Source organism: Hyaloscypha bicolor (genome assembly GCF_002865645.1).
Source record: "Hyaloscypha bicolor E unplaced genomic scaffold K444scaffold_116, whole genome shotgun sequence".
Lineage (NCBI taxonomy): Eukaryota > Fungi > Ascomycota > Leotiomycetes > Helotiales > Hyaloscyphaceae > Hyaloscypha > Hyaloscypha bicolor.
This window is the reverse complement of record NW_020194618.1, coordinates 598,244-623,112: the sequence shown is the minus strand read 5'-3', so window position 1 is coordinate 623,112 and position 24,869 is coordinate 598,244. Positions and strand designations below refer to the sequence as shown.

The following is a 24,869-nucleotide window of genomic DNA, read 5'->3' as shown; positions in this document are numbered from 1 at the left end:
AAAGGTAAAACTTAATCCAATAATAGACTCTACTCTCTAACAACAACCAAGTCCGAAAAATTCTGGTGAATTCGCGGTTGTCGGGGCAATTCGATTTCGCGTACCGTAAATTGACGGCGCGTCTTCCAACTTCGCGTGAAGTGATCTCGACAACGACCATCGCCTCCTCAATCTGACATCCCACTCATTCACGGACATACTACTCAGTGTGGAACGGCGTTTGTTCTGTCCATTGAATCGTAGTACTATTGTCTACGAGACGATAGCACATTTGTTCTCGATCTCGCCATTTCGAAGCTTTGTAGGCATCATCAAGCGGTAAAGATAGAGGCACAGCCTCGCAACGACCGCAACACCTCACTAATATCCCACAGACTCGGTATCACCTCCCAATCGCCGCGTCGCCTCCAAACTGTTCAGTCTTCTTCTATTGCCAATCAATTTCTACCAGCTATCGGTTTTTGCAGGCGTCCTAGGATCTTTCCATCATCCCACGAACTTCTCAGCCTTACAACCTCGAGATCTCAAGAACTCAACATCAATCCTCTTCAGGGCGTATTGGCCTGTCATTCGGACGACAGAATTCTCCAAGCCTTCAACTTTGCTATCTAATACCAATAGCGGAGAGCCATAATAACCTCAGGTGAGCTCAGTCCAATGGTTTATTCATTCTTTGACTGATCGACATTTCTGCAGACTACAGACCTCATCTACGATCCTCATCCTAACCCCCCTCTATCCATACACAATACAAGATGTCACGATCCGCCGGAAGCGCAAGCCCTGGTGCGGATCCGGAGCCAAAATCTGAAGACGCGCGCAAGCCAAAGCAGCTCAGCGTCAAAATCAAGAACCAGCAGGACAACGAGATCGTCTTTAGGATCAAGACCACAACAAGTTTTGGGAAGGTCTTCGATAACTACTGCAGCCGTCAGGAGATCGACCGCCGCTCTGTTCGTTTCTTCCTCGATAATATTCGCATTCAGGACGATGATACTGCTGCAGGGCTTGACATGGAAGATGGAGACGAAATCCAGTGTCATCTTGAACAACTTGGTGGTGATGGCAGTCCTGCTGCTGAACGTGAAGGTGAACCGAAACCTGAGGACCAGGCGCCAACCCAGCTCAACGTCAAGGTGGTCGACCAGGATGGCAACGACTTGTTCTTCAAGATCAAGAAGCATACCGCACTCAAGAAGGTCATGGATGCTTATTGTGAGAGACAGGGTAAGACTCGTGGACTAGTTCGGTTCCTGTTTGAGGGTCACCGTATTCAAGACAACGATACGCCTGACACGCTTGAACTAGAGGACGGTGATATGATTCAAGTGTTCCTTGAGCAGCAGGGAGGAGAAGATGGCGAAGCTGGCGAGCCAGATCCAGTCCAAAAGTACATCAACATCAAGGTGAAGGACGATGCTGGTCAAGAAACCACTTTCAAGCTCAAGAAGACAACCCCGCTTAAAAAGTTGATGGATGCGTACGCACAGCAACACGGTAAAGCTCCTGACGCGCTTCGTTTCTACACTCCAGAAGGTGCTCGAGTCATAGCCACCGATACGCCCGACTCCCTTGAGTTGGAGGATGAAGATTCGATTGAGGTCCACATTGAGCAGCTGGGTGGCTCCAAATGAAATATCCTGAGCGGTGTGACGACGGACAACACGACATTCACGGAAGGCGGACGTGTTCGAATACAGAGTTTCATTTTGGTGCGCAAAAGATATCACGGCGTTATCGGCGTTAATTGAGGGTGCCTTACGCCTTGATTTGGGAGCCAATTGAGAAGGGGAATGGGAGTAGATTTCACAAGCAGCCCTTTTCATCAGATTGGACCAAAAGGTCCGTATTCATGGAGGCGGGGGTGAGCACTGATAGCTCGTCTGCAATTGGTTTTAGCATAGTTGAGCGAGAACATGAGATGTGGATGAGCACTTGAAGGCTTTGCTTTGAGACGAGGCTGACTTGCTGAAGTACGTGTTGAATGGCCAAAAAGTGATTGTTTGCCATAAGCAGGTTACCTCAGCAAGTGCTGAAAGACCTTGTGCATTCCACATTCTTGATTGCTGCGTGCAAAGAGTAATGTGTGTCGTTCTCCCAACGTATCCCAAATGCACTTGAAAACCAGCGTATAATCTCGGCGAGACGAGTGTCTAAGCGTCGAGCTCAATCTTCGAATGCATATCGTCCAGAAGAATGAATTGTGTGTTATTGTTCAAATCGACGTGTTCTTTTTCACCTTGGTTGGCTAAGTTTGAGGCGGCCTAACAGCTTGCAATGTACAAGTGAATTTTGGGATATTGATGTCTTTGTATGTGATTCTTTGCAGGCGATGGGAGTCCAGAATTCAATTCAAGGGAAGAGCTAGGGTACCTTGTCAATGAATTTCTTGTTTGAAGCAGAACAAGATCTCCAGGACAGTGCGATTGTTTGAAGATAAAATCGGGGCCAAATTAAGAGAGAGGAGAGCCACTCACTTATCCTACACAAAGCTGTCCTCATCGACAACAGGACTATTGATTACCACAACTTGAACTCACCATTGTGCAGTAACACCTCATTCTCCGTACATCAAGAATCAAACAGTCACGATGTGTTTCGGAACAACCTTCATCTGTCCGAGATGTGGAAAGATAGAGTATTCTATACACCCAGATCTGATTTGTGGGGAAAACCAGCCCTTTCCGGCATGGCATCATGTGACAGGGCGCACATATAATGATCTTGTGTGCGAAGCATGCATCCGCGAGGAAGAAGAAGCCCTGGCGGAAGAGCGTCGTCAAATTGCGCAAGACAGCGCGCGAGCCATGGCTGTCAAGGAATATTACAGAGGGCAACGTGCAACCCCTTTCACAGATGAGGAAGCAAGAGGAATGGAGCTTCAACGATCAAGTGACATTGCAAGGGCCTATTCAGAAGGGAGCCGCCTGCACCCATTTACGACTGCATTAATTCCACGTACACTTGAGTCGATTCGAATCCAGACGGCTGCCTTCCCCGACGATCAGATCATGCAAACAATCCCAGAGCGGTTTGCCGAGTCCCTGAGACGTCAAGCAGAAATTGACGCCACGGGAAGAGCGATTACAAACGAGGATCGACTTTATAGCTACACTGCAATCCAACTCCTGCTGGACATGCAAACAAGATTGCTTGAAGCACAAGAACCTTCGCCCGCGCCACTCTCGCCAGCACGGCGAGCACGATCATCGTGGCCGATCGGATTTCAGACTTTCACTACCAGGCATCACCAAGAAAATCCGCCAGACCGTGAAGTTAATGCCCTGTCCCCAGAGGTAGATCTCCTTGAGGATGTGCAAAGGTATATCCAGTATCTCAGCAATCCGAGGTATGAGCGAGGCCATTTGAGACGGTTTAATGATTTATTCTTCAGCTCTCAAACGAACGACACCCGTAACTTCGACTTCGTACCAGGCCCTAATCCAGGAAATCACGTGCCGACTTTCCGAGAATGGATCACCTCAGAGCCTAGCCTGCTCGATGCAATCCAAACGGAGGATGAAAACCTTATGGGTGCTTGGACTGCTACGATGGTCGGATACACAACATATCTTGCTGAAGGTCTGGCAACAACTGTGCACTTTGAAGTGTTCGTTGCTCGTCGTGAGGAGATCGCCGATGCCAATAGACGACAATTCAATCAATTTCGGCCTACTCCGAATTTTGGCTCATCGAGAACTGGCAACAGAGCGGATGATTCGGGAGAGCCTGATATCTTCTCATTTCACCAGTGGGTTGTCAACGAGCATATGAATCCCAGACACGAACACCCACGACGTGTAGGAGATGCTCTGGAGCGGGACCTCGACGGCTACGAGAGATGGCTCCGGGTAAATGGCAGTCAAAGGCAAATCAGTGACTTCCGAATACTCAGAGCCAACGTTGACAACAGCATATTCGACTTCACACCAGCTCTCCCTGACTCTCCCTCATTTCTCACATGGCTCGCAGAAGCTATCCGACGCCGTCGAAGTCGAGGCAATGCTGAAATGGGTCGCAGAGAAGCGCTCCGAAGGTATGCCAGGGAAGTCGTTCGAGGAACTACGATAGAGGCCCAATTCGACTGGACTGCTTCTCTCACTCGTCACTATGAGGAGAATCGACGAGAAATCTATGGCAACGCGCGTGGGGCGTACTCCCAAATTATTGAGGACCTGCGGGCCGCTCGGAATAACATCCGAGAACTTGTATTGTTGTCTCTGACCTATTGGCCCGAAGAACCCAATCCTGTCTATGAAGAGACACTGACTACCCGTCGTTTATTGAGACGTCATATTACTACGGAATATCATCCCTCCGCTCAGGAATGGGATGACATCATGGGACGATACGTCGTGCCCAGCGAATGCTGGATGAAGCCGAGGCAAGGGAACAGGAAGAGAGGATCAATGAGATGGTTCACAATGCGATCCCAGGAACTCCTCAGACTGTTGACGAGGACGACGACGCCTCTACGGTCTGTGCGAGTCCGCCACAGAGACAAGGACGACAACGCTCTCCACACTTCTGGCTTGACGACGTTGTCCTGGAGATGTGAGTCACGTCTTATAATAAGTCTCGCCAAATCATTCGCAAGTGGACGTCGGATTGGGAGCCGTTCGAAGTCGACAGCAACCCAGATAAGTTGCTCACAGTGAGTAATTTATATCTCTCATGTCTCCTCGAGATTGCGAACTCTGGCGGTGTCAGACTTACTTCATAGATGCTATCATCCCCCCCGAAGCCAAGGTGCTTTCTTGGCAGTATTCTGAATGAGAAATAACATAAATAACTTTAATCTGAGAATCGTAAGCCCCTGTCGAACGTGAACTGGTCTCGAAAATTGAATACTAGGCACATCGTGGCTTGAAAATCAAACTCAATACATACTCCGCACAAAGCCGAAAAACACTGGCTTCTGTGGTGAACATATCTCCTTCAAAGTACAGCGTGAATACATGCCAAAAAGTCTTTATCCTGAAGGTCCCTCGTTTCCTTTCATTTGTGAAGTACAGAAACAATGCAAGTCACGTTCTTTGTCGAAAAATGAAAGAAGGGACAGAGACCGCAGAACAATTGAATTGTTCATTTATATGATAACACTCAAAACCCTGCACTTTTGTGCAGTATCACCCCTCGAAGAGATCCTCTTCACCAGTCCTCTTGCCAACTGTTCAAATTCCTCTATATACTCAATCCACAATGTGTCTAGGAACCACTGTCGCATGCCACTCTTGTCAAAGGGAGGCTATCCTCTTCTACCCAGGTGGTAGGTGTGGTGAGGTAGAACCGTTTCCTTCCTGGCACAGAATCCGTGGGCATTTCAGACGAATTCGACGCTGCCATGACTGCATCCAGAGCCATCAAGGGGCGCTGAGAAGGGAACGTGAGAACTTCATACGAGACTCTCGCAGAGCGAAGTCTCTTAGGCAGTATTTCAGAGGTGAGCGGGCTCATCCACTTCCTGATGAAGAGTATCATCTTCGGAGCCAAGGGCGCTACCGTCTTGAGCGTTTCGACTTAGTCACTAATATTCATTCGCAACCCCCGGCAGAAGAACGCACTCCTCTACAAGATGCGGCACCAATTGACTATTTGGGAGAATACCAAGCTGGAAGAAGACTCCACCCCTTCAATGTCACAACCGCTGAGGTAGAGCTTCTCGTCTTCCAAACAGAAGCACAAGCCTATCCACAGGATCAAATTCTCGCCTCGATCGTCCAGCAGATGGAACAATGTGTCCAACGACAAGCAGACATCGATGCCACATCCCGAGCAATAAATGGTGAAGACCAAGAATATAGATTTGGGCATATTCGTTTTACTTTTGATATGCATCAGGATTCATACAGACAAATTCCTAATATCGCGGCCGAGCGTCCAGCTGACACTCTGGAAGTTGAGTCTCCTGAAGGCCAGGAAGAGGATGAAGACTACCGTGCCCCCGAGCCACCAGAAATCTCATTCTATGAATGGACGATCAGAAGCTACCAGCAAGACTCCACTCACAACGTAGGTCTTTCAGCTCAGGATGCTCTCGAAGCAGATCTCGACAACTATATGTGGTACCTGAGCCACTACGGCACCGAGCTCCAAGCAAACGACTTCCATCGCCGTCGGGCGCAAATTGCAAACAGATGGTACGACTTTGACGACGGCCGCCTCGATGGTCCGCCTTTGTCCCAATGGCTCGCATCTGAGAATCAGAGACGAGCGGGAATCGGACTGAATCATCTCACCTGCCCTATCCAATCTCTCGAGCTGTACTGGCAACAAGTCCTCTGGTATGAATGTGGTGAAGTTCAGGAAGCTTATGAGGTGTCGAGAAGACTTTATTTCGAGGAAAATCGACGGGAATTATATGGTCGTCCGAGGGATGAGCATTGTCTGCTCACCGAGCGCCTCAGAGGGGCGAGAGAAGATACGTGGCGCGTAATGGCGTGGACTGAGCACGAATATCCACATCTCGTCGATGCTCAACTGAATCTCAACCAGATTTGCCAGATCTTGACGGCGAGAATTGCTATGGTGATGGAGCCGACGGATGAGCAATGGACACGAATACTGGAATTGGGACAAGAAGCAGTGAGGGAGATAAGAGAGGCGTTGGCTCAAGGCCCGTCGTCGCGCGAGGTGAGCTGGAATGCGATATCGGCGCTGCTCTCTGCAGACTCGGATTGCCCTCTGAACACCACGATTGGTGATGTCGATGAGTTTGGAGTGGAAGGCCAGGAATCCCCAAGAGTGAGTCTGAGTTCTGTACGACAGGATCCACGAGCTGAGTCGGTTGAGTCCGGGGATATCTGCCAACCTGGGGTATAGGCTATGATAGAAGCAGAGCTTGAGTGGCCTTCAAGTGAAGATAACTACGAGGATGATGAGGATGCCCTGTAAGTAAAAGGTAGTTCAAGGTGAGCGACCAGAAGCTGCTGCAGGCCAGTAACTTCTCTTTCCTACATCCTACATCTCAGGGAGGTAGAGTTAAGTATTGTGAATGCAAAAATTCAATTTCTGTTGAACTCTGAAATCTCTTTTTTTTCTTCAGGATCTTATACTAGTAGAAGCAATCAAGAAGTGATCCCTCGAACTCGCGTTTAGACAATCATCGGGTTAAACCCTTTTTTAAAGAACGATTCCCTAAATCCTGTAATCACACAATCACTAGATAAAAGTTATTTTAAGGAACAATTCCATGAATCCACAATCACACAGTCATAGAACAGAAACAGTTTTAAATAACGATTCCTTGAACTTGTCTTTAGATAATTATTGGATGAAAGCTGTTCTTATGAATGGTCTAGCAAGTACTGTACACTGCGGCTCCGAAAAGGGAAATTGGGGGTCTATGTGACCTCAATGGAACTCAGAAAATGGACAACAAAAACACCAGCAGCTTGACCCTCATAATTTAGTCTATTTTAACTTGTGCAGAACAGATACGAGATTTGCTCCTTGACTCTGGTGATTTCGTTTGAGTATTCCCCATCAAATCTTACTTAAACCCGATCACATTTTTCGGCTCATACAAGCGATCAATGCTGTCCACCTCCTCCTTCGACAACTCAAAGTTAACCGCCCGATTCGCTTCATCAACCCTCTCAATCTTCGACGGCCCAATGATTGGAGCTGTCATAAGCAGCTTGCTCAAACTCCACGCTGTCGCAACAACAGCCATGCTCGTCCCCCTCTTCTTGGCGCCCCTCACCTTCTTATTAACCCTCTCAACCGCCTCCGTCATCTACTTCCCCAGAAAAGTACGCTTCATTGAAGTTCCCTTTTCGCTTTCCTGGAAACTCTTGAGTGGAGGAGCAAGATAGGCCATCGCCAGCTTCGTCCGATCTGAGGTGACACCAGCAGAACCAGGTATGTTGTGACCTAAAGTCAGGTGATCAAAACTTGATCACCTGACTATCTTAGGCATTGAGCACTTGATGCCTGGCATTTTCCCGAAAGTCCAATTCCCAAAAACATGGAGCCGGACACGCATCATCAACTCAAGCTCATGAGTCGTCAACTGCTTCATATCATACGCCTGCTATGACTGCGGGAAGCTGGGATCAAATACCTGAGCAGACCCTGGAGACAGCCGCTGGGCCTAACCAGGAGACTGGGAATTTTCATCTGAAATCTTCCAGATGAAGAAGACCTCAACTTCGAGAACTCACGACTTCATGAACATCTCGTGAGGTTGGATGATGTTTCCCCACACAGCCTCATGATCTCCATCTCATTTCGCTTGCTGAACCTTGATTACGCTTGAGATCCTCGATCCTATGACGTATGGGCAATGAAGCCAGTGAGGTTGTCACGAAACACCGCAGAAGAGGAGGATCTCCGGTTGTCCCTTAGCCTTGGGCCGTGACAGTCGAGCCCACACGATTAAACCGAATTGAGTTTGAAGCCATCAAGATCAATTCCATTTTGCAGCACCGAGCTCTCCCAGCAGGCCATTTTCCAGGGCCAGCCGAACTGCCCCACCTCGCGGCGCACTAAGTCCAACAGCCGAGGAGGGTATCGTCATCGCTGGCATGGCATCACTCACTCACTCACAAAGACCTCGATAGAAACAAAGCCACAACCAGCTAGAGTCAGTGGTGTGCTGGTCATCTGTTTATTACCCCAGCCTCCTCCACGTTACATCTGCCCTCTTTTTCTTAAACATCCCCGACGAGTCTCAGCATTGTCGCAGCCCGAGAAGCTCTGCGAAACCGCCAATCCTCGCACACGTAGGTACGTTTACCGTGCATCCGAGCTCAAGCTCACCACTTCCCGTCCTGTTTGGGGAATGTTTGTGCTAAGATAGTGCCATATAGACCTCCCCGCCTCCCATTCGCACACGTTCCTCACTCTCTTCCTAATAATCAATAATTAATTCGCAATGGCGCTCGGAGGTCTTCGTGAGTGCCCAGGCTCCCAATTAGCATTCCACAGCTAACAGGTTGAAAAGGCGGTGGAATGGGCATAGTGTCCCTGATCCTGATCGCAGGCGCAATCGTCCTCCAATTCTTCGTCGTTCTCAGCGGTGTCACGAACAGCACGCCTCTCAACAAGACATACTTCTTGCAGGCCGATACATCAACAATTGCGGGGTCAGGCCGGGCTGTTTCTCAATGGACATACTTCTACGTTTGCGGTGCGGGTAACCAGGATTGTGGATCGCCAGTTCCTGGTCTGCCACTTGGATATGCATGGGTTGGGGGAAGCGCTGGTGCTCCAGATGCGCTCGTTGGGTATGTCCCAAGACACAGCTTTGCAAGATGCAAGCACTGACAAAACACAGCTCTCACGGCAAGAATACCACGAGCAAATACTACTACTATATGTGGCGGTTCGGCTGGGTTTTCTACCTGATCGGCCTCGTCTTCACTGTCTTCGCATTCTTCACCTCTCTGCTTGCACCCTGCAGTCGTCTCGCATCCGGAATCTCGGGCTTCATCACTATGTTCGCTCTGTTCTGGTTCACTCTCGCAGCTGCCCTCATGACGTAAGTCTCGATACTCTCCATCTCCATCCCATCAAAGCCCTCTAACACAGCCCAAAAGTACCGTTTTCGTCAAAGCCCGGGACCGCTTCCGCGACGCCGGTCTCTCCGCCAATGTCGGCAGCTACGCATTCGGTTTCACCTGGGGAGCCTGGGCCGCCATGTTTTTGGCAACCGTCTTCCTGTTCATGGGCTGCGGAGCCGGTGGACGCCGAAACGACGATCATGTTCGAAGCTCTGGCACGGGAGGTAGCACACGATTCTACCGCCGTCAACGAAGCAGACGCTCTGCTCGTGGCTCATTCGTCGACACTGAGAGCCAACGCCGTGTCAAGGATGAGTACGCTTAAAGTTACCCGCTCGACCATTTTCGTAGATGTTGAGGATAGCTCGGTGAGGGGACGGGACTATAGTGATGGAGAGGAAGGGGTTGATATGTCGACATGAATACCCACGGCCTTCCAACTACGTACGGCCGCTACACGCAAATCTGGATTTTAGACGGGTGTCCAAAACTTCTCAGATTTAGGAGACCAGATGATTGGATGTGGTGGGGTCGAAGTGTGAAATAATCGAGAGCAGAAAGAAGGGCGTTGATTTGAAAAGGTTGCGTTCTTCGCTCGCTGCTCTTTCGAATACGTAATGTCTACATAATGCGAAATAGTAATGCTGTATATACGATTCTTTTCTTTCTTTCCCCACATATGGTTTGCCGCGGACCATCCTCGGGGGTAATCTCTTTTCCCCATCCACAGGTCACTTACTCATCGTCTTTACATTATGCATCGCTGTTGCGTTTTCCCGCGGATATCCGGACCCGTCTCCCCTTCTTCGACTGCATGTGCAGCACCACTCACTCACTCACTTCCGTTAAATCACCTTCTCGTTCCTGTCCCGGAGGTGCCGGCTGAGCCTTCTAGGCTCACCTTCTGACAAAATGTACCAGGTTTGGCTCAGCACCGAAAGTCGCGCAATCGGATACCCATGGGCATGCAGCTAAACTCTCCAAGGTGCGTGGCCGAAGAGAGATAACAACGGCTGGAGGTTTGCTGCCCCGCCCAAGGCAATTGCATCCTCCAGATTATCGGATTCAACGCCGTGGTACGGAGAACTTGTCTGCACCAGGCGCGACTATTGGGTCTCTATTCTAAGGTCTCTATATACCTGGGACAACCGTCCTCCGGACGCGTGAGAGATGGACGGGAGCATCACTTTGCATCTCAGGTGGAGGGATATCGTCGTCTTTATGGCGCTGGTCATGCGCCGTTGCTCGTAGCGTTGAGGAAAGGTCGAGGGTTCGTTTTGCTTTGTACACGATATGTTCGCTAAACAATGGCGGCTCCTCTCCCATCGCACCCTGGACCACCTGCTCTTGACGCGAGAGGAGCCAGTGCACCGACCTTAACAAGCGGTGCCTCTAGTCCAAGGACAGACTGTAAGGGTGCAGAATGGATTGCCGGAGCTTGCTACACAATTTCGTACTGGTGACGAGCTGTGGCTCTCAGTGAGAATTCATGTGGGTGTGTTTGGTCCGTTCCCTGCTCAGTATGAACCAAGCCTGAGAGGAAAACATGCCAAAAGTAACGCCAGTAATCATACCGTGTAGCTGCGCCTCTGTACGCGATCAATTAAAGTAGGTGGTTGCGCTCTCCAAACCTTCTCGTTGTGCTTAATTATCTAGTCCCACTTCATCTCGTTTTCTGCACGTTGTACTATTCCCCATCAGAAAACCAGATCGCTTTACAAGCAAAATGTGCAACGTTTCTTTTCAGCATTCTCCAGAGAAGTTTTTGTTGCTTCGAAATAGCCATTGTTGTTTTACCCCTGAGTTGCCCCTGAAGCTGCCGAAGTCTTAAGCGAGAACGCTCTCGTTGACCCCCACCTCAATCAAGTCTTTATAAAATCACTGTTTTGTAGAGGAACAAGGTGATTGAAACTTTGCTCCACTTGCTAGTGTCCTCCGGTGGGTTGGATATTTCATCGGACCATCTCATACTTCGCGCTATCGTCTTCGTGCCTTAAGTTAGTGCTTCTCCACAACCTTGAGCAAGTTAACCTTTCATGTTAGCAGTATAATATTTCTCGAGGTTCTGATATCGCTGCATATATTGAGGCAAGAGCTACTTAACTTTACTATTGCGCTTCTATACGTAACTCTATCGGTACCCCGTTTTCGCCCTTGAGGACTTGGATGAGAAGTACTTGGAGGTTCAACGAGCAAGACAAGTTCCCTTCGAACATGACCTTTACAACGACCACTGCTGTGATGTCAGCAATACCGTCCATCAGTACGAGGTTTGGCGAGTCCGCTTGGATATCATTGAGCCAGATATTACTGTCAAGATGAAAGAGGCGGCATAATCGTATCTCGCAAATCTGTCATGGATATCTCGAATGCTGTGGCATTGGCTTCGCGAACGGTAATCACTAGGATTGAAATGGATATAGAATGGCAACGAAGGAAATCGTGGATAATGAGTGCTGAGGCGATGGGGCTTTCACAGGCGTGTTTTATCATGGCATGGGGAGAGGATTATTATGGTGCACTAGGCTTCTTTTGTAGCTGCTCTGGGGGACTAGAGTTCCGTAGAGCCAAAGAACATGGAGTATAATAATACTCCCGCACGTCTGACTTAATCTGTGCCCCAACCCGCAAAGTGGCGTTACTCATAACTGCCTCCTCTCCAGACCCGTAAATGCTCTCGCCAGGATCCCACGCCTCTTCTCAACCCCTTCACACACTTCCTCCAACACCCTAACATCACCCCCGCACCTCTTTCTCTCGACTTTCAAAGGAATCACAAGCTTATCCCTAGACTCTTCCAGGCTATCAACAGAGGGTAACATCTCCTTCAGCATCCCCTCAAATGCTTCCAGCGTGTAGACACCTTCCTCGTACGCTCGACCACGAAGTTCCAGATTCGCTTCTTAAGTTTTGAGAGCATTGGTTGAGGCGAGGTAAACAAGAGGTTCAAGTGTGTGCCAGCTCTGGATCTTGTTTTGTGAAGAAGGGTTCAAGGAACAGATTTGCGATGTCGAGGGTGTGGCATACTGAGATGAGAGGAGCGAGAATTTTGACCGGGGTCACACAGCGAGCAGAAGGAGGATGTACTCGAGGCTGAGGCATGGAGAGAATACGTATTGATTTAGAAAGCTTGACGTTCCTTGAAACTTGCTAGAGAGTTCTTACAGAGGAGTTGGCTGAGAGGGACGAAGGCAGGTGCGACTGGCCGACTCGGTCAAAGGAAGGAGTTGCCTTCCTGTGAACCACCCCATCTCGTTAACTCGATGCCGTTGACGAAAAAGTCATTAGATGAAGAGTCATCGTGAGACTTGAACAACAAAGTCAATAGCGGACAATGATTGATGTTTGATCCCCAAACTCGAATTAAGCTCCTGCTGGCAGAATTATATGAAAGCAAACAGAGCAGTTGTTTCCTCCATACTACACTACGTTTTGCAAACCACTTGAAGACTTAGACTGGTTTGCACAACCAACTTGTGAGCAGGATATACCCGGCCCAAGACCAGGCTACCACTTTGAAAGCCTAAAAAGTTCTCCACGATTACCGCACACAACCGGACGGAGAGCGATCGCAGGTTACAACTGGGGCCTTGTAAAACGAATAAGAGACAATGCGTCCGCGGAGGTAAATGCAATGTCTCTCAAGCCATTGTGCCCAGCTTGGGAGCAAGTTCCGCTTTATTGGTGTACAGATTCGGAATGGTGTAACATACTTCAAGCATGCACTGCGGACGAAGAGTGGATCCGAACCAATGAGATTGATTTCGCATCTGCAAAGAATATGAGGTGGCGGTATTATTGGCTGAAATGAATGGTCTAGAAAATTCGATGGCGCATTTGGCTTGCACAGCCCCCACCCATTAGGACGAGGCTCGGGACTTCAGTCGGAAGGCTGCGGGGCTCCAAAGATTGACAGTCTTTCCCAGAAGCGTGCTCTACTTTTGAAAGATGGCGAACTATATCAAATCAAGCAAGTTTATGGTCAATTACCAGATTCGAACATGCAAACCATTGCGAACTGCGTTGCGGTCCAGTCGGATCTCGAAAAGGGGGTTTGGAATCGCTACGCTTCGGTTGAATTGACTGATCGGTTTTACAGATCTGCGAAAGTTCTCAAAGTCCATCTCAATCTGATGGCATTGGAAGCGGAAATCTGGATGTTCCCAGAGAGGGGGAACATTTACAGGATATGGAACTCGAATGTTCAGCGGGTTCTTGGATATCTAAGTCTGGTGCTTTTCGAATGTCCTACGAATTTCAGGCGTTGCGGAAATATAAAGCTCGAAGAAATCCAGACAGCTGTATCACATCATTGATTAAGCTCGTTATATTATCAATTACATATCCTATAACACTGCGTGTACATGACCTTGTTGATATATAGGGGTAATACTCCATTCCTGGATAATGTACCCATTAGGCTTGGCAATAATTCGTAAGGTATTAGTAAGGTATTAATACTAGATAGTATTAGTCAGACATTGCAAAAATTCGGAATTAATTCTTACCTCTTAAATAGTCTTAAATTATCTCCTTCTTTTATTATTTAATTTATATAATAATATATTCATATATAGTACCTTTATTTTCTAACTTTTCTATTAAAAGAATTAATTAATATTATTAATAAAAGTGAATAATATCTTAAATTTAAAATAGCCATCGTATTCGTATCTCTTATTGAGATGCTTATTATAAGCGAGGCTTATGAAAATCTCAAAAGCTCCTTTTTGCTTAAAATAGCCGCATTGAGACGAGTTTTAGTCTTATGTATAAGATAAGTAGATAAATTGAAAGCCTAAATTAATCAGAATATTTGCGCCACTGAAAGTTTTCTTATAAGAGAAGTAGTTCTAAAGTTAATCGCGATTAAGGGGCAGAATTAGGTCAAATAATCGATACCTTACGGTTCTGGCATCTATACGTATCGATACCGGAAATTTGGTATTACTGCCAAGCCTGGTACTCATAGACTTGGAGCTTTCAACGAATCTTGAATGTAACAAAGAAGTTCAGTACTCCCAGTAGCTGTTGATCTCCCGAAAATACTCTAACATTCAGCGGATCCCGAACGTACGAGCCGCCTCAGACTCATCATATGGATACTCAGGTTTCTCCCTCGAAAAAGTTTCTCCATCTATCATGCCATGAACATATGTTTCCCCAACAAGCTAAACTAATAGTCATCCCTGGTATGGAACTCTAGCAAAACGACAGGCACACCGCAGCCAAAAAGAATAACAATGAGGTCTCACCTGCGACTTTGTAGGAGCAAGACCAAATAACTGCTCCCTTTCGTGTTGGGAGATGCCACACTCGTGAGCGAAAGAATTTCCTGTTCCAAACCACTCGTTGAACACGCTTTGAAAAGGTCACCATTGTGGAGGGCGTATTTTGGTTTTCCATCAGAGCACCCGTACTCAGGTCGCCGCTTTGAGTGATATGTGTCAAGCATTCGAGGCAAGCGCGGCGATACCCATAGACTCAGGATTGATTTTCCCTTTCGCTGGTTTCGTTTTAATCTGCGGACGTGAGCAACTGCTGCGTTAACCTGAGCTGAGCGCGAGCATACCTGAGCCGAGGGTGAGCAGAGCCTGAGCAGAGCCTGAGCAGAGCCTGAGCAGAGCCTGAACCAGCCTGCGCGCCATAACGTGTGGAACCATTTTGGCCTCCTGTATACCCCGGCTATAATTTTCTTACCGAATTTTGCCCGGGAATCTGTTTCTGCTCCTATTACAGGGTTCCTGCTAGAGCAATTTTGGGTCCTTTATCAAAGAGCAAATACCCTACCATCACTAAAGGAGAACTTCTTCACCAAGGGGTTAGCCTCGAAAGCGGGGTCGAAAACCTGGTGCGAGGGCTGCTGGTATATATAACTAGAATAGCTTTGGACCCTAGTAATACTATACCGCGATTCATTGAAGAACGCTAGAAAGTCGAGTAGCATAGATAAGAAAAGGAATTAATCAAGGGATAGTTTACTACATACCAAACTAATCTGTCTCAGATGTGTTCATGCAATCATATCTTTTCCATAATAGCCAGTTCACTATGTTACCCGTAGATTGTTTTGCTCGACAAGTCATCTTTCGAAACGAAGCATCAGACTCTAAGCTTGTTTTCAGTCCTCCGTGTTTCTATTGCATATAATCAAATATTCCAGTAGCAACATCCTTCTGACGAAATGAAGATTATATTGTCTAAGCAGACAGGTAAGATTAAAGAATGGTAATCCTCTGTGCCCAATGGGATTTCGCCTGTAAATAATATCCATACGCTCCATCTCCAGCATTTATCGCGGTCTGGTAGTTGCTTTGATGTATTGGAAATCCGTGTCCATCTCGCAAAGTGGGGTCCGCCCACCATGCCGGTTCTCTGCGTACGAATCTTACGTTCCACAATCCGATACGCTCATAGTAGTCTCTGTGCGATATGCGCTTGACTCTACTTAGCACCAGACCGGCACAGTCATACCCCTTGCGAGCAACAAGCAAACAAAAGTATTCTTGCCCCGTGCCTTCTAATTCCCTGTGACCTACGTCTCCCACAAAACCCATTCGTGGATCTAAGATATCTGCTCGATCAACTGGTAATAATTTGCCAGAAAGGCACAAGCACCCAGGCTCGAAGCTCTCAGCTTCTGCAAGCTGGTTCTTCTCTACGTAGGCAGACTGGATATACAATATCTCGACTTCGGTAGTGTAATCGCCCGAAGGAGAGTCCAAAGGATATTCGATACTAGTATCTACAGCTCCCCAGGACCATGTTGGCGCTCTATTCTCGATGCGTTTGCCGTGGTGAGAGGTCACGGCCCAAAGAAGTTCCAATGCACAAGAATGGCTGTCAAAATGCCAAATGCCGTCATGTATTGCGAATCCAGATGCCTTTTGAATTTCCATCATAATACCAGTGATTCCAGGAAGACGATCAGTGATCTTTGTTATGTTGCATCGAGTGTAGTACATTATCAGGATATGCCAGAAGAAGAAGAAGTCTCGAGCAGCAATGCCGGTGATGGCAGCAGAAGAAGCCAATCCTTGGTACTCAGGATCTCTTAACCTCTCCGCGGCGGCCAAAGAAATATCTCCAGATGATAGGCCATTGTACAAATCCCGTGGGGTTTGGAGTAGCGTTCGAGCTGCGAATTTAGGGTCCGCGTCCCATGTACGTGACTGTATGATAGTTCCATGAGGTCTCCCGTCGAACGCTTCGCAAGTATCACATTCCCAGAAAAGTAGTCCATTGAGCCCAAAATGCAAAGTCCTCATAGAAAGCAGTCGCTCTTGTACAACCCAGGCTCTTCTATTCAAAGGACCTTCATCGATAATCATAGCTCGTACATCCTCTGGAGTGGGGAGGGAAGCGGATTCTTGGATGAAGATCTCGACAGAATTGACACATGATATTCTGCACGGAAAAAACTGTAGAGAGTTTTTCTGATGTAAAAGTCCTTGCGTGCAGTCGGTGGCTGATGAAGCAGCAATCGTAAAATAAGCACGTCTGTATATTTCACCCATCAATTGTAACTCTTTAGAGAAGTCTTCCGGCGAATCCTGAATGATGCAAAGTGAGTCGACCCACAGGTAACGGAATCCGAGGCGATGTGTGACCTCAATCGCTTGTGCAATGGTTAAAGGTACCATGGATAAGGATATACCCTCTCTTAACTCCTCGATGTTTGAGTTCTTAAGCATTAGAGCACTTTTGCCTCCCCAACAATAGCTCAACGTCAGATAACGAAGATCTTCTTCCAGGTCTTTTGATAACACAAGGCGCGCGGTTCGATTGTGTTCAAATTTGGCTACATCTAATAGACGAGTTGGGGCTCTGAATTCAGTATTAAGTTGGACCGCACATTTTGGATGAGTAGCGGAACAAGTGTCCATCCAATGCTTTGCGACATCGAGCATCATTTTTGATCCATTATAGATGGATCGGACTGCCGTAATATCTGTTTCTGAGGGAACCTCGCGTTTTTCTGTCTATTGATCAGTATCGAGTTCTAGGCTAAGTCTCAACACTACATCACCTGCCCGGTAATCGCTCAACGACCTGTAACCAACGAGGCCTCTTATCCCTGGCGATGCTATCATTACTTTGAGAAAACCCTTAACTGTAAGATCCTCTTCGGCGGCGTATATGTTGATATGGGACTGATTCGAGATCTCTTTCTGCTTTAGGCATCTTCGGGCACGTTTGAAAGTACTATCAACAAGGAGTACCAGAATCCAAGGTAATAAAAGCCAAGAATACATCCGTGCGATAGTTAGTGGCCCAAAGATAAGTTTCCTCAAAAGTATTATCACTGTGGGGTATACAGCTAGTGCTAATATGTGGAACATGAACTAGTTTTGGTTCGTACGACGTATGACGTTGATTTCCAACTTGATGTGCTCTAGTCTATTCATACTGTCACGTGAATAGTAAGGCTTGCCCGATAGTGCGGATGCAATCAAAGTATAGAGATGACATCCTCGATCGGTAGACTCGTTCAACTCTATTCTAGTGGGGAAATGAGGAAAGCATTCTCGTCTCTGCCATGGTCGGCGATGATGTGACAGGACCTGGGAGGATTGAACGATGTGGTGACAGGTGGGACATAAGACGTGAGGCTTTGATAAATCGTCAGTTGCAAGTGGGTTGTCCAACGGAGTATGCAAAGGCATGCTGAACTTGATTTATCTTGGCCAAAAATAAACCTTCATCTGCTTGATATAGTAATATGAAGTAATGTGGAAACAGGAGAGCAACGATAAAGATGATCTGAGATATAAAGGTGTATTCATGTTTTGGAGAAGGCTCTCGGCTCTCACAATCCTACAGGCTCGCAGCCATGCTCCTAGAGCGGGGTACTCGCAGGCATTTCCGCACCCTGTTCGGGCCAGCTCACCATGCTCGCTGGTGCCACCAATTCCGATATCCCAGCAACTCCGACATCGATTTTTTAGTCTATATATTAGATTAAAAAACAATCACACATCCAATAACGATAAAACTTAAGATAATTATAGGCCATAATAGACTCTATAATCGCGCAATAGAACATTTTTTAGTACGATTACGTGGTATTATATTATAGATTAAAATGTGATTTTAATAATTCTTTTGGGAGGGAACTCGCTTAACGCCAAGGCCAAAAACACCAAAATCGCGGGCCATTAATTTGCCAAATCAATACCAAGTTAACTACCATACCACGGGGCAGAAAGCATAAGATTAAAGCTATTAATACTCAGACAATGCAGGGAGATATATAGACTCTTAATTCTAATAGTAATATATGATTTAATATCGATAAATATGGCAATTAGTTGACGTACTGTAAACTAATTTCTTTAGGGAGTAGTTGACATAACTACTTTAAGTTTCATTATTAATAATTTGCACTATAACTTTCTCATATAGCGAAAAATTCTATTAGGCGATTATGAACTTAACTGAGGGCTATAATAATATAATTTTATTATTTCGATATCTTATGTGGTTATTTTACTAATTAATATTTTATCTCGAATGTCGGAGTTGCTGGGTTCGACTTGCTAGTGCAAGTCGGCCCCAGCAAAGCGAGGAATTGCCGACGGGTAATGACAACGACGATGGCAAGGCCTCAGATATCTTGTCCTTCAAGCTCCATGTAGCATGCATTGTGATGTGGCATCCAATCCATCAAAAGAACAAAAATAAAGCCGGACAGATGCTTCGCCGGACACTGCATAACAGCGCTTAAGCTTGGAAGCGTTTCGAAGGCTAGAACATGTCCCCTCCGGAATCGTGGAACACAATATCAACATTGAATTCGGGGCAAACAAGACATCTTGGCAATTAACTGGATGTGAAGACCAGTTTGCTAAAGAACCATTGACTTCGATCTGGCAGGCTTTCGACTCGACAACCTTCAAGTGCAGGAAACCAGGGATCGAAGAAGCTGGGGTACGGTCGTACAGAGAGCGGTACCACGCCACCGCAAACACGATCAAAAATTCGTGGGGCGTAGAATGACAACTCTGGATCTGAAGAGTCCCCGATTGGCCTTTGATGAAAACAATTGTGGTCAAAATTACAAGATGAAAAAGTGGTCGAAGTTTTGAAAGATTTCTCGACTACGGCGACCGAGAAAGCAGCCCTGCATCCAAACGCCCCAGCCTCGTCTTGGCCTTGTCCACAACCTCGCAAACATCCACAACTCTACAGTTCTCTCCCAGATGTGGCAGGTCACACCCATCACCCACCTCCGACACATCCACCTCCCTGGCATAACTCCCTTCCCCATCGCCCAATCCATCCAACAAAATCTCGTCTCCCAATTCCTCACCCACAAAGCCCTCGTCTCCTCACCCTCTCCACCCTCTCCTCTCCCACCACCTCCCCATCCAACAGTCCTAACCTTCACGCCTACACCCGTCTTCACAACCGGCCGACGCGAACACGACACTCTCACACCGTCCCAGATCTCCCTCCTCAAAGCCCCCCTTTACCCCCTAAAGCCCCAAACCGGCAAAGGAATCAAACGGTCCAAACCCCCCGAATATGAGCCGCAGTATGCGGAGATTGAGCCCACGCTGAGGGGCGGGCAGACGACGTTTCATGGGCCGGGACAGCTGGTTGTTTACCCAGTTATCGATTTACGGACGAGTTTTCCGCAGTTTCCGAAAGGGATAGGTGTTAGGTGTTATGTGCATCTACTAGAGAGTGTAACGATTGCAACGCTGGGCAGATGGTGGATGAAGGGTGTTAGAACAGAGAATCCAGGGGTGTGGGAGGAGGGCGGGGAGAAGAAGATTGCGGCGCTGGGTGTACATTTGAGGAGGAGTATCAGCAGTTACGGGGTTGGGTTGAACATTCAGACGGATCTGAGGTGGTTTGAACGTATTGTTGCGTGTGGGTTGGTTGGGAAGGGGGTTACGTCTATGTGGGCTATGGAGGAGGCACGTGGGTTCTCTGGTGAGGACAAATTCAAGATGGAGAGGCCAGATCTTTGGGAATTGCATGGTGAAAGTTATAAGAACGCTATGTGTCCGGATCTTGTTGGGTTACAATGGGTTGAGGAGTTCGCTAAGGGACTATACGGGGTACATGGAAAAGAGAAGGTTAGGCTGCAGATTGGGGCTCTCAAAGATGGGGAGCTGCAATTGAACGACCATCTTCCGAGATGAAGATATAGAGCTGGGGAAAATGTTGGCTCCCAGGTTTCGATTACTCGGATGCATAGCGAAGGTGGAGTTTATGGTTGATGCACGAGTTAAGAAGTGAAATGAAGGGAATCCCTTCCCTTGGATGAAAACTATACTCCCCCATTCAATATTGCCATCACTTGGAGAGTGAACTTGTAAAGTAGGAAATTGTGTCTTCAATCAACGACATGTCCGATATTGAATGGAGGAAGTTCTCATTGACTAGGATCTAGAAAGGATATCAGTAAGTTTGATATTGAGCATACAATATCTGTATCCGCATTCTTTAGCCCTCCTCGCCAGTAACACAGACTTATTCTTCAGCCCTCTGAAAGCCTTGCCTACCACGGCCAATGCGATCAGCCAATCCCTTATCGTCAGCCTTCTGGCGTACCCCACTGATGAACGCACCCTTGTCAGTGTATTTCGACGATTTCGCGCGTGCTCTGTTCTCAGCCTCACGATCGGCTCTCTCTTGCTCCTCCAATGCTGCTAAACGCTTCTCTCGGTCAATATCCAGTCTTGAGGCCTCTTGTTGCATTTCTGCCAACTTTCGTTGACGCTCTGCCTCCTTACCCTCACCAGACTCTTTCGAAGGACGTCCTTGCGGCCGTCTATCATCTCTTCTCTCGTAGCCACCTCCATTACGTCGATTATCATAGCTCCATCCATTCGCGCCATTGTTTCTGTTGTCGTAACCACCTCGACCCGCAGGGTAGGAAGCACGTCGATCAGGCGATCTCCGTCGTGGCTCTGGTGTTGAGGATCTAGAATCGATAGATGAGGAGTTTCTTCTCCGTGTTCGGACATAATCACGTTCTCTGTTTGGCCTGCTTCTACCCCGCTCTTCTGGCGAAGCTGACCTCCGTCTCGGCGGTCTGTCAAAGCTATCTCGTCTCCTAACAGGCGATGGCGATCTGTCTCTCCTCGTAACGGGGGATCGGGGTCTATCTCTTCTTGTGGCCGGTGACCGTGATCTTTCTCTCTTTGGGACTGGCGATCGCGACCTGGCTCTTCTTGAGACTGGTGACCGAGATCTGTCTCTTCTCCTGACTGGTGATGGAGATCTCGAATATGAGTCTGACCGACGTCGTCGATGCTCAGTTCTGCTGCTCCTGTGGCCATCGTCATCCTCTCTCCGCCGCCTCTTATGTCTTCGTTCGTCATCCGAGTCGTCGCGGTGTCTGTGGTGATGTCTCCGGTGCTTCTTCTCTTTCTTCTCCTTCTTTTCTTCTCCCTTCCCGGCCAATGCAAGTAACTGCCTCCGCTTGATAGGGTCGTTCATCATAGCCTCGTATGCTGCCTGCTCCTGCTTCTTGATCGCCAACATCGGGTCTTCTCGAACCTTGGCAGCTGTATCCCGTAGTGTATTCGCATGTTGCAATGCCATGAAGCTATCCTCAGAAGCTTGCTTCTCCAACTTCTTGTTCTCCGTGCCCTTGATCAAGCCATCGATTCTTCGCTTCCCCAAAAGATATCCTTCCATCTCCTCTGTTGTTCCCGCCTGTCCGCTCGAAGGTCCCTGGTACATCCAGTCCACACGATCGACTCGCTTTCGGCTGCCTGCTGCCTCGAGCTTGGCTTGGATTTCCTCCTTTGCACGCTCCTCCTTCAACTCTTTGATCCGCTGTTCGGTGCGCTTGCGTTCATCAAGAGCTTTCTTTTCTTCCTCCCACACCCGCCTCTGATTGCTCATGAGCACGGGATGCCATGACTTCTTCAGGTTGAGATCGCCACCCATCTTGACCGCTTTGACGATAAAATACGGGTTGCTTGAGTGTCAAGGAGAGACCAGGAAGTAAGGTACCAAGTGTCAGTATCCGTGAAGGAATCCAAGTCGTGGTGTCGTCGGCAGCAGTCCTGAATCTGGTTGGGGGAGGTTGTATTTTGAAGGTTGCGGTCACAAGAAATTTGGAGAAAACCGCCCGCCCGCAAAAACGTGTGGCTGGGCTAGCGCTAATCAGCCTCGTTAGCGAACAAAGCTCCAGGCCGCAGCCTCACATCGACATTTCATCGACGTGAAATATTTTGACAACTGAACTTATTAAATATTGTCCGTGTCAGACACACACCGCCAGATACTATCAATCAAATCAACTGTGCTCGATTAACCGCAGCCATGTCTGATGATGATGATTTCATGCAAGATTCGGATCAGGAGGGGTATATTGAGCTCCCCATCTTTTGCTGTTTATATCTAACGTCAACAGATATGATTTTGAATACGAGGAAGACGACGATGAAGAGGGCGGCGATGTCGATATTGAGAACAAATACTACAATGCCAAGCAAATGAAGGCCTCCGATCCGGAAGCAGCCATCGAAGAGTTTCTGGGAGTACCGGCATTGGAGAAGGAGAAAGGCGACTGGGGCTTCAAAGGTCTGAAGCAGGCGATCAAGTTAGAGTTCAAGCTCGGTCTATACGATAAGGTAAAGTTACTCTCTGAAGCTTCATGGCGTGTGCTGACCTCCAAGGCCGCTGAACATTATGCCGAACTCCTCACCTATGTCAAAAGCGCCGTCACGCGAAACTACTCAGAAAAATCCATCAACAACATCCTTGATTACATTGAAAAGGGCTCTGAAGATGACAGGGCTAGACACTGTATGGAGGAGTTCTATTCCAAGACCCTAGAATCCTTCCAAAGTACCAACAACGAACGACTGTGGTTGAAGACCAACATCAAATTGGCAAAGTTGTTCCTGGATCGAAAGGATTATGGCGCCATCACAAAGAAGTTAAGAGAGTTGCACAAGGCCTGCGAGCGTGAGGACGGTTCAGATGACCCAAGCAAAGGCACATACTCGTTGGAGATCTACGCCCTGGAAATTCAAATGTACGCGGAGACGAAAAACAACAAACAACTAAAGCGACTGTACGAACGTGCTCTAAAGGTCCGATCAGCAGTACCGCATCCAAAGATCATGGGCATCATTCGAGAGTGTGGTGGCAAGATGCATATGAGCGAAGAGAACTGGAAGGACGCACAGAGCGATTTCTTCGAATCCTTCCGAAACTACGACGAAGCTGGTTCTCTGCAGCGCATCCAAGTACTAAAATATTTGGTCCTTACCACGATGTTGATGAAGTCCGATATCAACCCTTTTGAGTCGCAAGAGACCAAGCCTTACAAGAATGATCCCCGCATTGCAGCAATGACCGATCTCGTCGATGCGTATCAGAGGGATGACATCCACCAATACGAGTCCGTGTTGAACAACAATAAGGATCTGATGTCTGATCCCTTCATTGCCGAGAACATCGACGAAGTCACCAGAAACATGCGTACCAAAGCCGTCCTCAAGCTCATTGCACCATATACCAGGTTCAACCTCGCGTTCATCGGCAAGGCACTGAAGATCCCCGTTTCGGAGGTCCAGGATATCCTGGGCTTCTTGATCGTCGACAAGAAAGTCAAGGGCAAGATCAACCAGCAAGATGGCACTGTTGAGATCGAGGACAACAGCGACGCGGAGCGGCTCCGAGCCATGCAAGAGTGGACCTCAGCCATTGGGTCTCTCTGTAGAACAGTGTTCTCCGATGGGGAGGGCTTCAAGATGCCCGACGTCCAGCAGATCGGTGACGACAATGTCGCGCTGGCGGCCTTTGGCGGCGGCGGGGGTCCCGCAAGGGGTGGATTTGGAGGTATGCAGAAGGGCAAGAACAAGGGGAAGAAGACGTCAGGCACGGCAGGCTTGCTCTTCAATTAAAAAAATTGCCGTCTCCCCGTTTTATTGGAACTGGAGGAACCCAGTGAAGCAGCTGGGGATATGGGAGAATGGTCACATGCAGCCATGACTGATGATTTGATGGAGTTTTACTGGAGCGCAAGAAATCAAATGGAAGCAATGGGGTGAGTGGTAGCGATATGCATGCATCGGAGCAGGAGTTGGGATGCAGATTTGCTGCGCGGCATTACTTCATGTCCGTTCTCCAAAGATAGATGGCAGTTGGTACCGTTTCGGCGCCAGTTGTTTCGCCATCGGCGACTCTCAGGCAGTCTTGCAGGAGATGCAGGATTGCTTTAGCAAGGCGTTCATTGGCACTGAAAATACGAAAATCTTACTACAGCTCAGAAGTTCCGGGCCCTCTTCGTTGGCTAGATGTATTGGATGGTAAGTGAGGCGTTTGATTAATAGGAGAACGCTCGTTCGTCCGGCTTGCCGTTATGGTTTTCGAGTAAGTCAGCAT

General features: G+C 47.9%; 9 protein-coding genes across 9 annotated transcripts; 5 read left to right on the top strand and 4 right to left on the bottom strand.

Annotated features, from left to right (window-relative positions):
* The first annotated feature begins 450 nt into the window (after nt 1-450).
* Nucleotides 451-1,654, top strand: K444DRAFT_31228 (ubiquitin-like protein). Its single transcript, XM_024871816.1, has 3 exons — nt 451-643; nt 697-1,215; nt 1,470-1,654. Exons 2-3 carry the CDS (start codon nt 756-758, stop codon nt 1,499-1,501), a joined length of 492 nt encoding a protein of 163 aa, XP_024734522.1. The 5' UTR covers nt 451-643; nt 697-755; the 3' UTR covers nt 1,502-1,654.
* A 560-nt stretch (nt 1,655-2,214) lies between these two features.
* K444DRAFT_665145 (uncharacterized protein) lies at nt 2,215-7,058 on the top strand (the record flags this gene model as incomplete). The annotated part of the gene is made up of 6 exons (XM_024887046.1): nt 2,215-4,554; nt 4,855-4,943; nt 5,213-5,269; nt 5,359-6,744; nt 6,823-6,890; nt 7,046-7,058. Exons 1-6 carry the CDS (start codon nt 2,592-2,594, stop codon nt 7,056-7,058), a joined length of 3,576 nt encoding a protein of 1,191 aa, XP_024734521.1. The 5' UTR covers nt 2,215-2,591.
* A 343-nt stretch (nt 7,059-7,401) lies between these two features.
* On the bottom strand, nt 7,402-7,828 carry K444DRAFT_615019 (uncharacterized protein). The gene has a single exon (XM_024880633.1). It carries the CDS (start codon nt 7,736-7,738, stop codon nt 7,493-7,495), a length of 246 nt encoding a protein of 81 aa, XP_024734520.1. The 5' UTR covers nt 7,739-7,828; the 3' UTR covers nt 7,402-7,492.
* Nucleotides 7,829-8,878: 1,050 nt separating this feature from the next.
* Nucleotides 8,879-9,831, top strand: K444DRAFT_631796 (uncharacterized protein; the record flags this gene model as incomplete). The annotated part of the gene is made up of 4 exons (XM_024883415.1): nt 8,879-8,897; nt 8,948-9,230; nt 9,281-9,484; nt 9,543-9,831. The coding sequence occupies 4 exons, from the start codon at nt 8,879-8,881 to the stop codon at nt 9,829-9,831; spliced, it is 795 nt and encodes a 264-aa protein (XP_024734519.1).
* A 6,409-nt stretch (nt 9,832-16,240) lies between these two features.
* On the bottom strand, nt 16,241-17,613 carry K444DRAFT_565100 (HET-domain-containing protein; the record flags this gene model as incomplete). Its single annotated transcript, XM_024877091.1, has 2 exons — nt 17,536-17,613; nt 16,241-17,484 (listed from the first exon to the last, which is right to left on the bottom strand). Coding segments are annotated over exons 1-2 (1,308 nt in total), but the record flags the coding sequence as incomplete, so codon positions are not given.
* Nucleotides 17,614-17,727: 114 nt separating this feature from the next.
* K444DRAFT_31137 (uncharacterized protein) lies at nt 17,728-18,274 on the bottom strand. The gene has a single exon (XM_024871813.1). It carries the CDS (start codon nt 18,170-18,172, stop codon nt 17,852-17,854), a length of 321 nt encoding a protein of 106 aa, XP_024734517.1. The 5' UTR covers nt 18,173-18,274; the 3' UTR covers nt 17,728-17,851.
* A 1,229-nt stretch (nt 18,275-19,503) lies between these two features.
* K444DRAFT_31131 (lipoyltransferase) lies at nt 19,504-20,923 on the top strand. The gene has a single exon (XM_024871812.1). It carries the CDS (start codon nt 19,709-19,711, stop codon nt 20,657-20,659), a length of 951 nt encoding a protein of 316 aa, XP_024734516.1. The 5' UTR covers nt 19,504-19,708; the 3' UTR covers nt 20,660-20,923.
* Nucleotides 20,924-20,990: 67 nt separating this feature from the next.
* On the bottom strand, nt 20,991-22,561 carry K444DRAFT_593029 (uncharacterized protein; the record flags this gene model as incomplete). Its single annotated transcript, XM_024878282.1, has 2 exons — nt 21,709-22,561; nt 20,991-21,564 (listed from the first exon to the last, which is right to left on the bottom strand). The coding sequence occupies exons 1-2, from the start codon at nt 22,416-22,418 to the stop codon at nt 20,991-20,993; spliced, it is 1,284 nt and encodes a 427-aa protein (XP_024734515.1). The 5' UTR covers nt 22,419-22,561.
* Nucleotides 22,562-22,796: 235 nt separating this feature from the next.
* Nucleotides 22,797-24,388, top strand: K444DRAFT_533612 (putative COP9 signalosome complex subunit 2; the record flags this gene model as incomplete). Its single annotated transcript, XM_024875165.1, has 3 exons — nt 22,797-22,840; nt 22,888-23,107; nt 23,153-24,388. 3 exons carry the CDS (start codon nt 22,797-22,799, stop codon nt 24,386-24,388), a joined length of 1,500 nt encoding a protein of 499 aa, XP_024734514.1.
* Between the last annotated feature and the right edge of the window lie 481 nt (nt 24,389-24,869).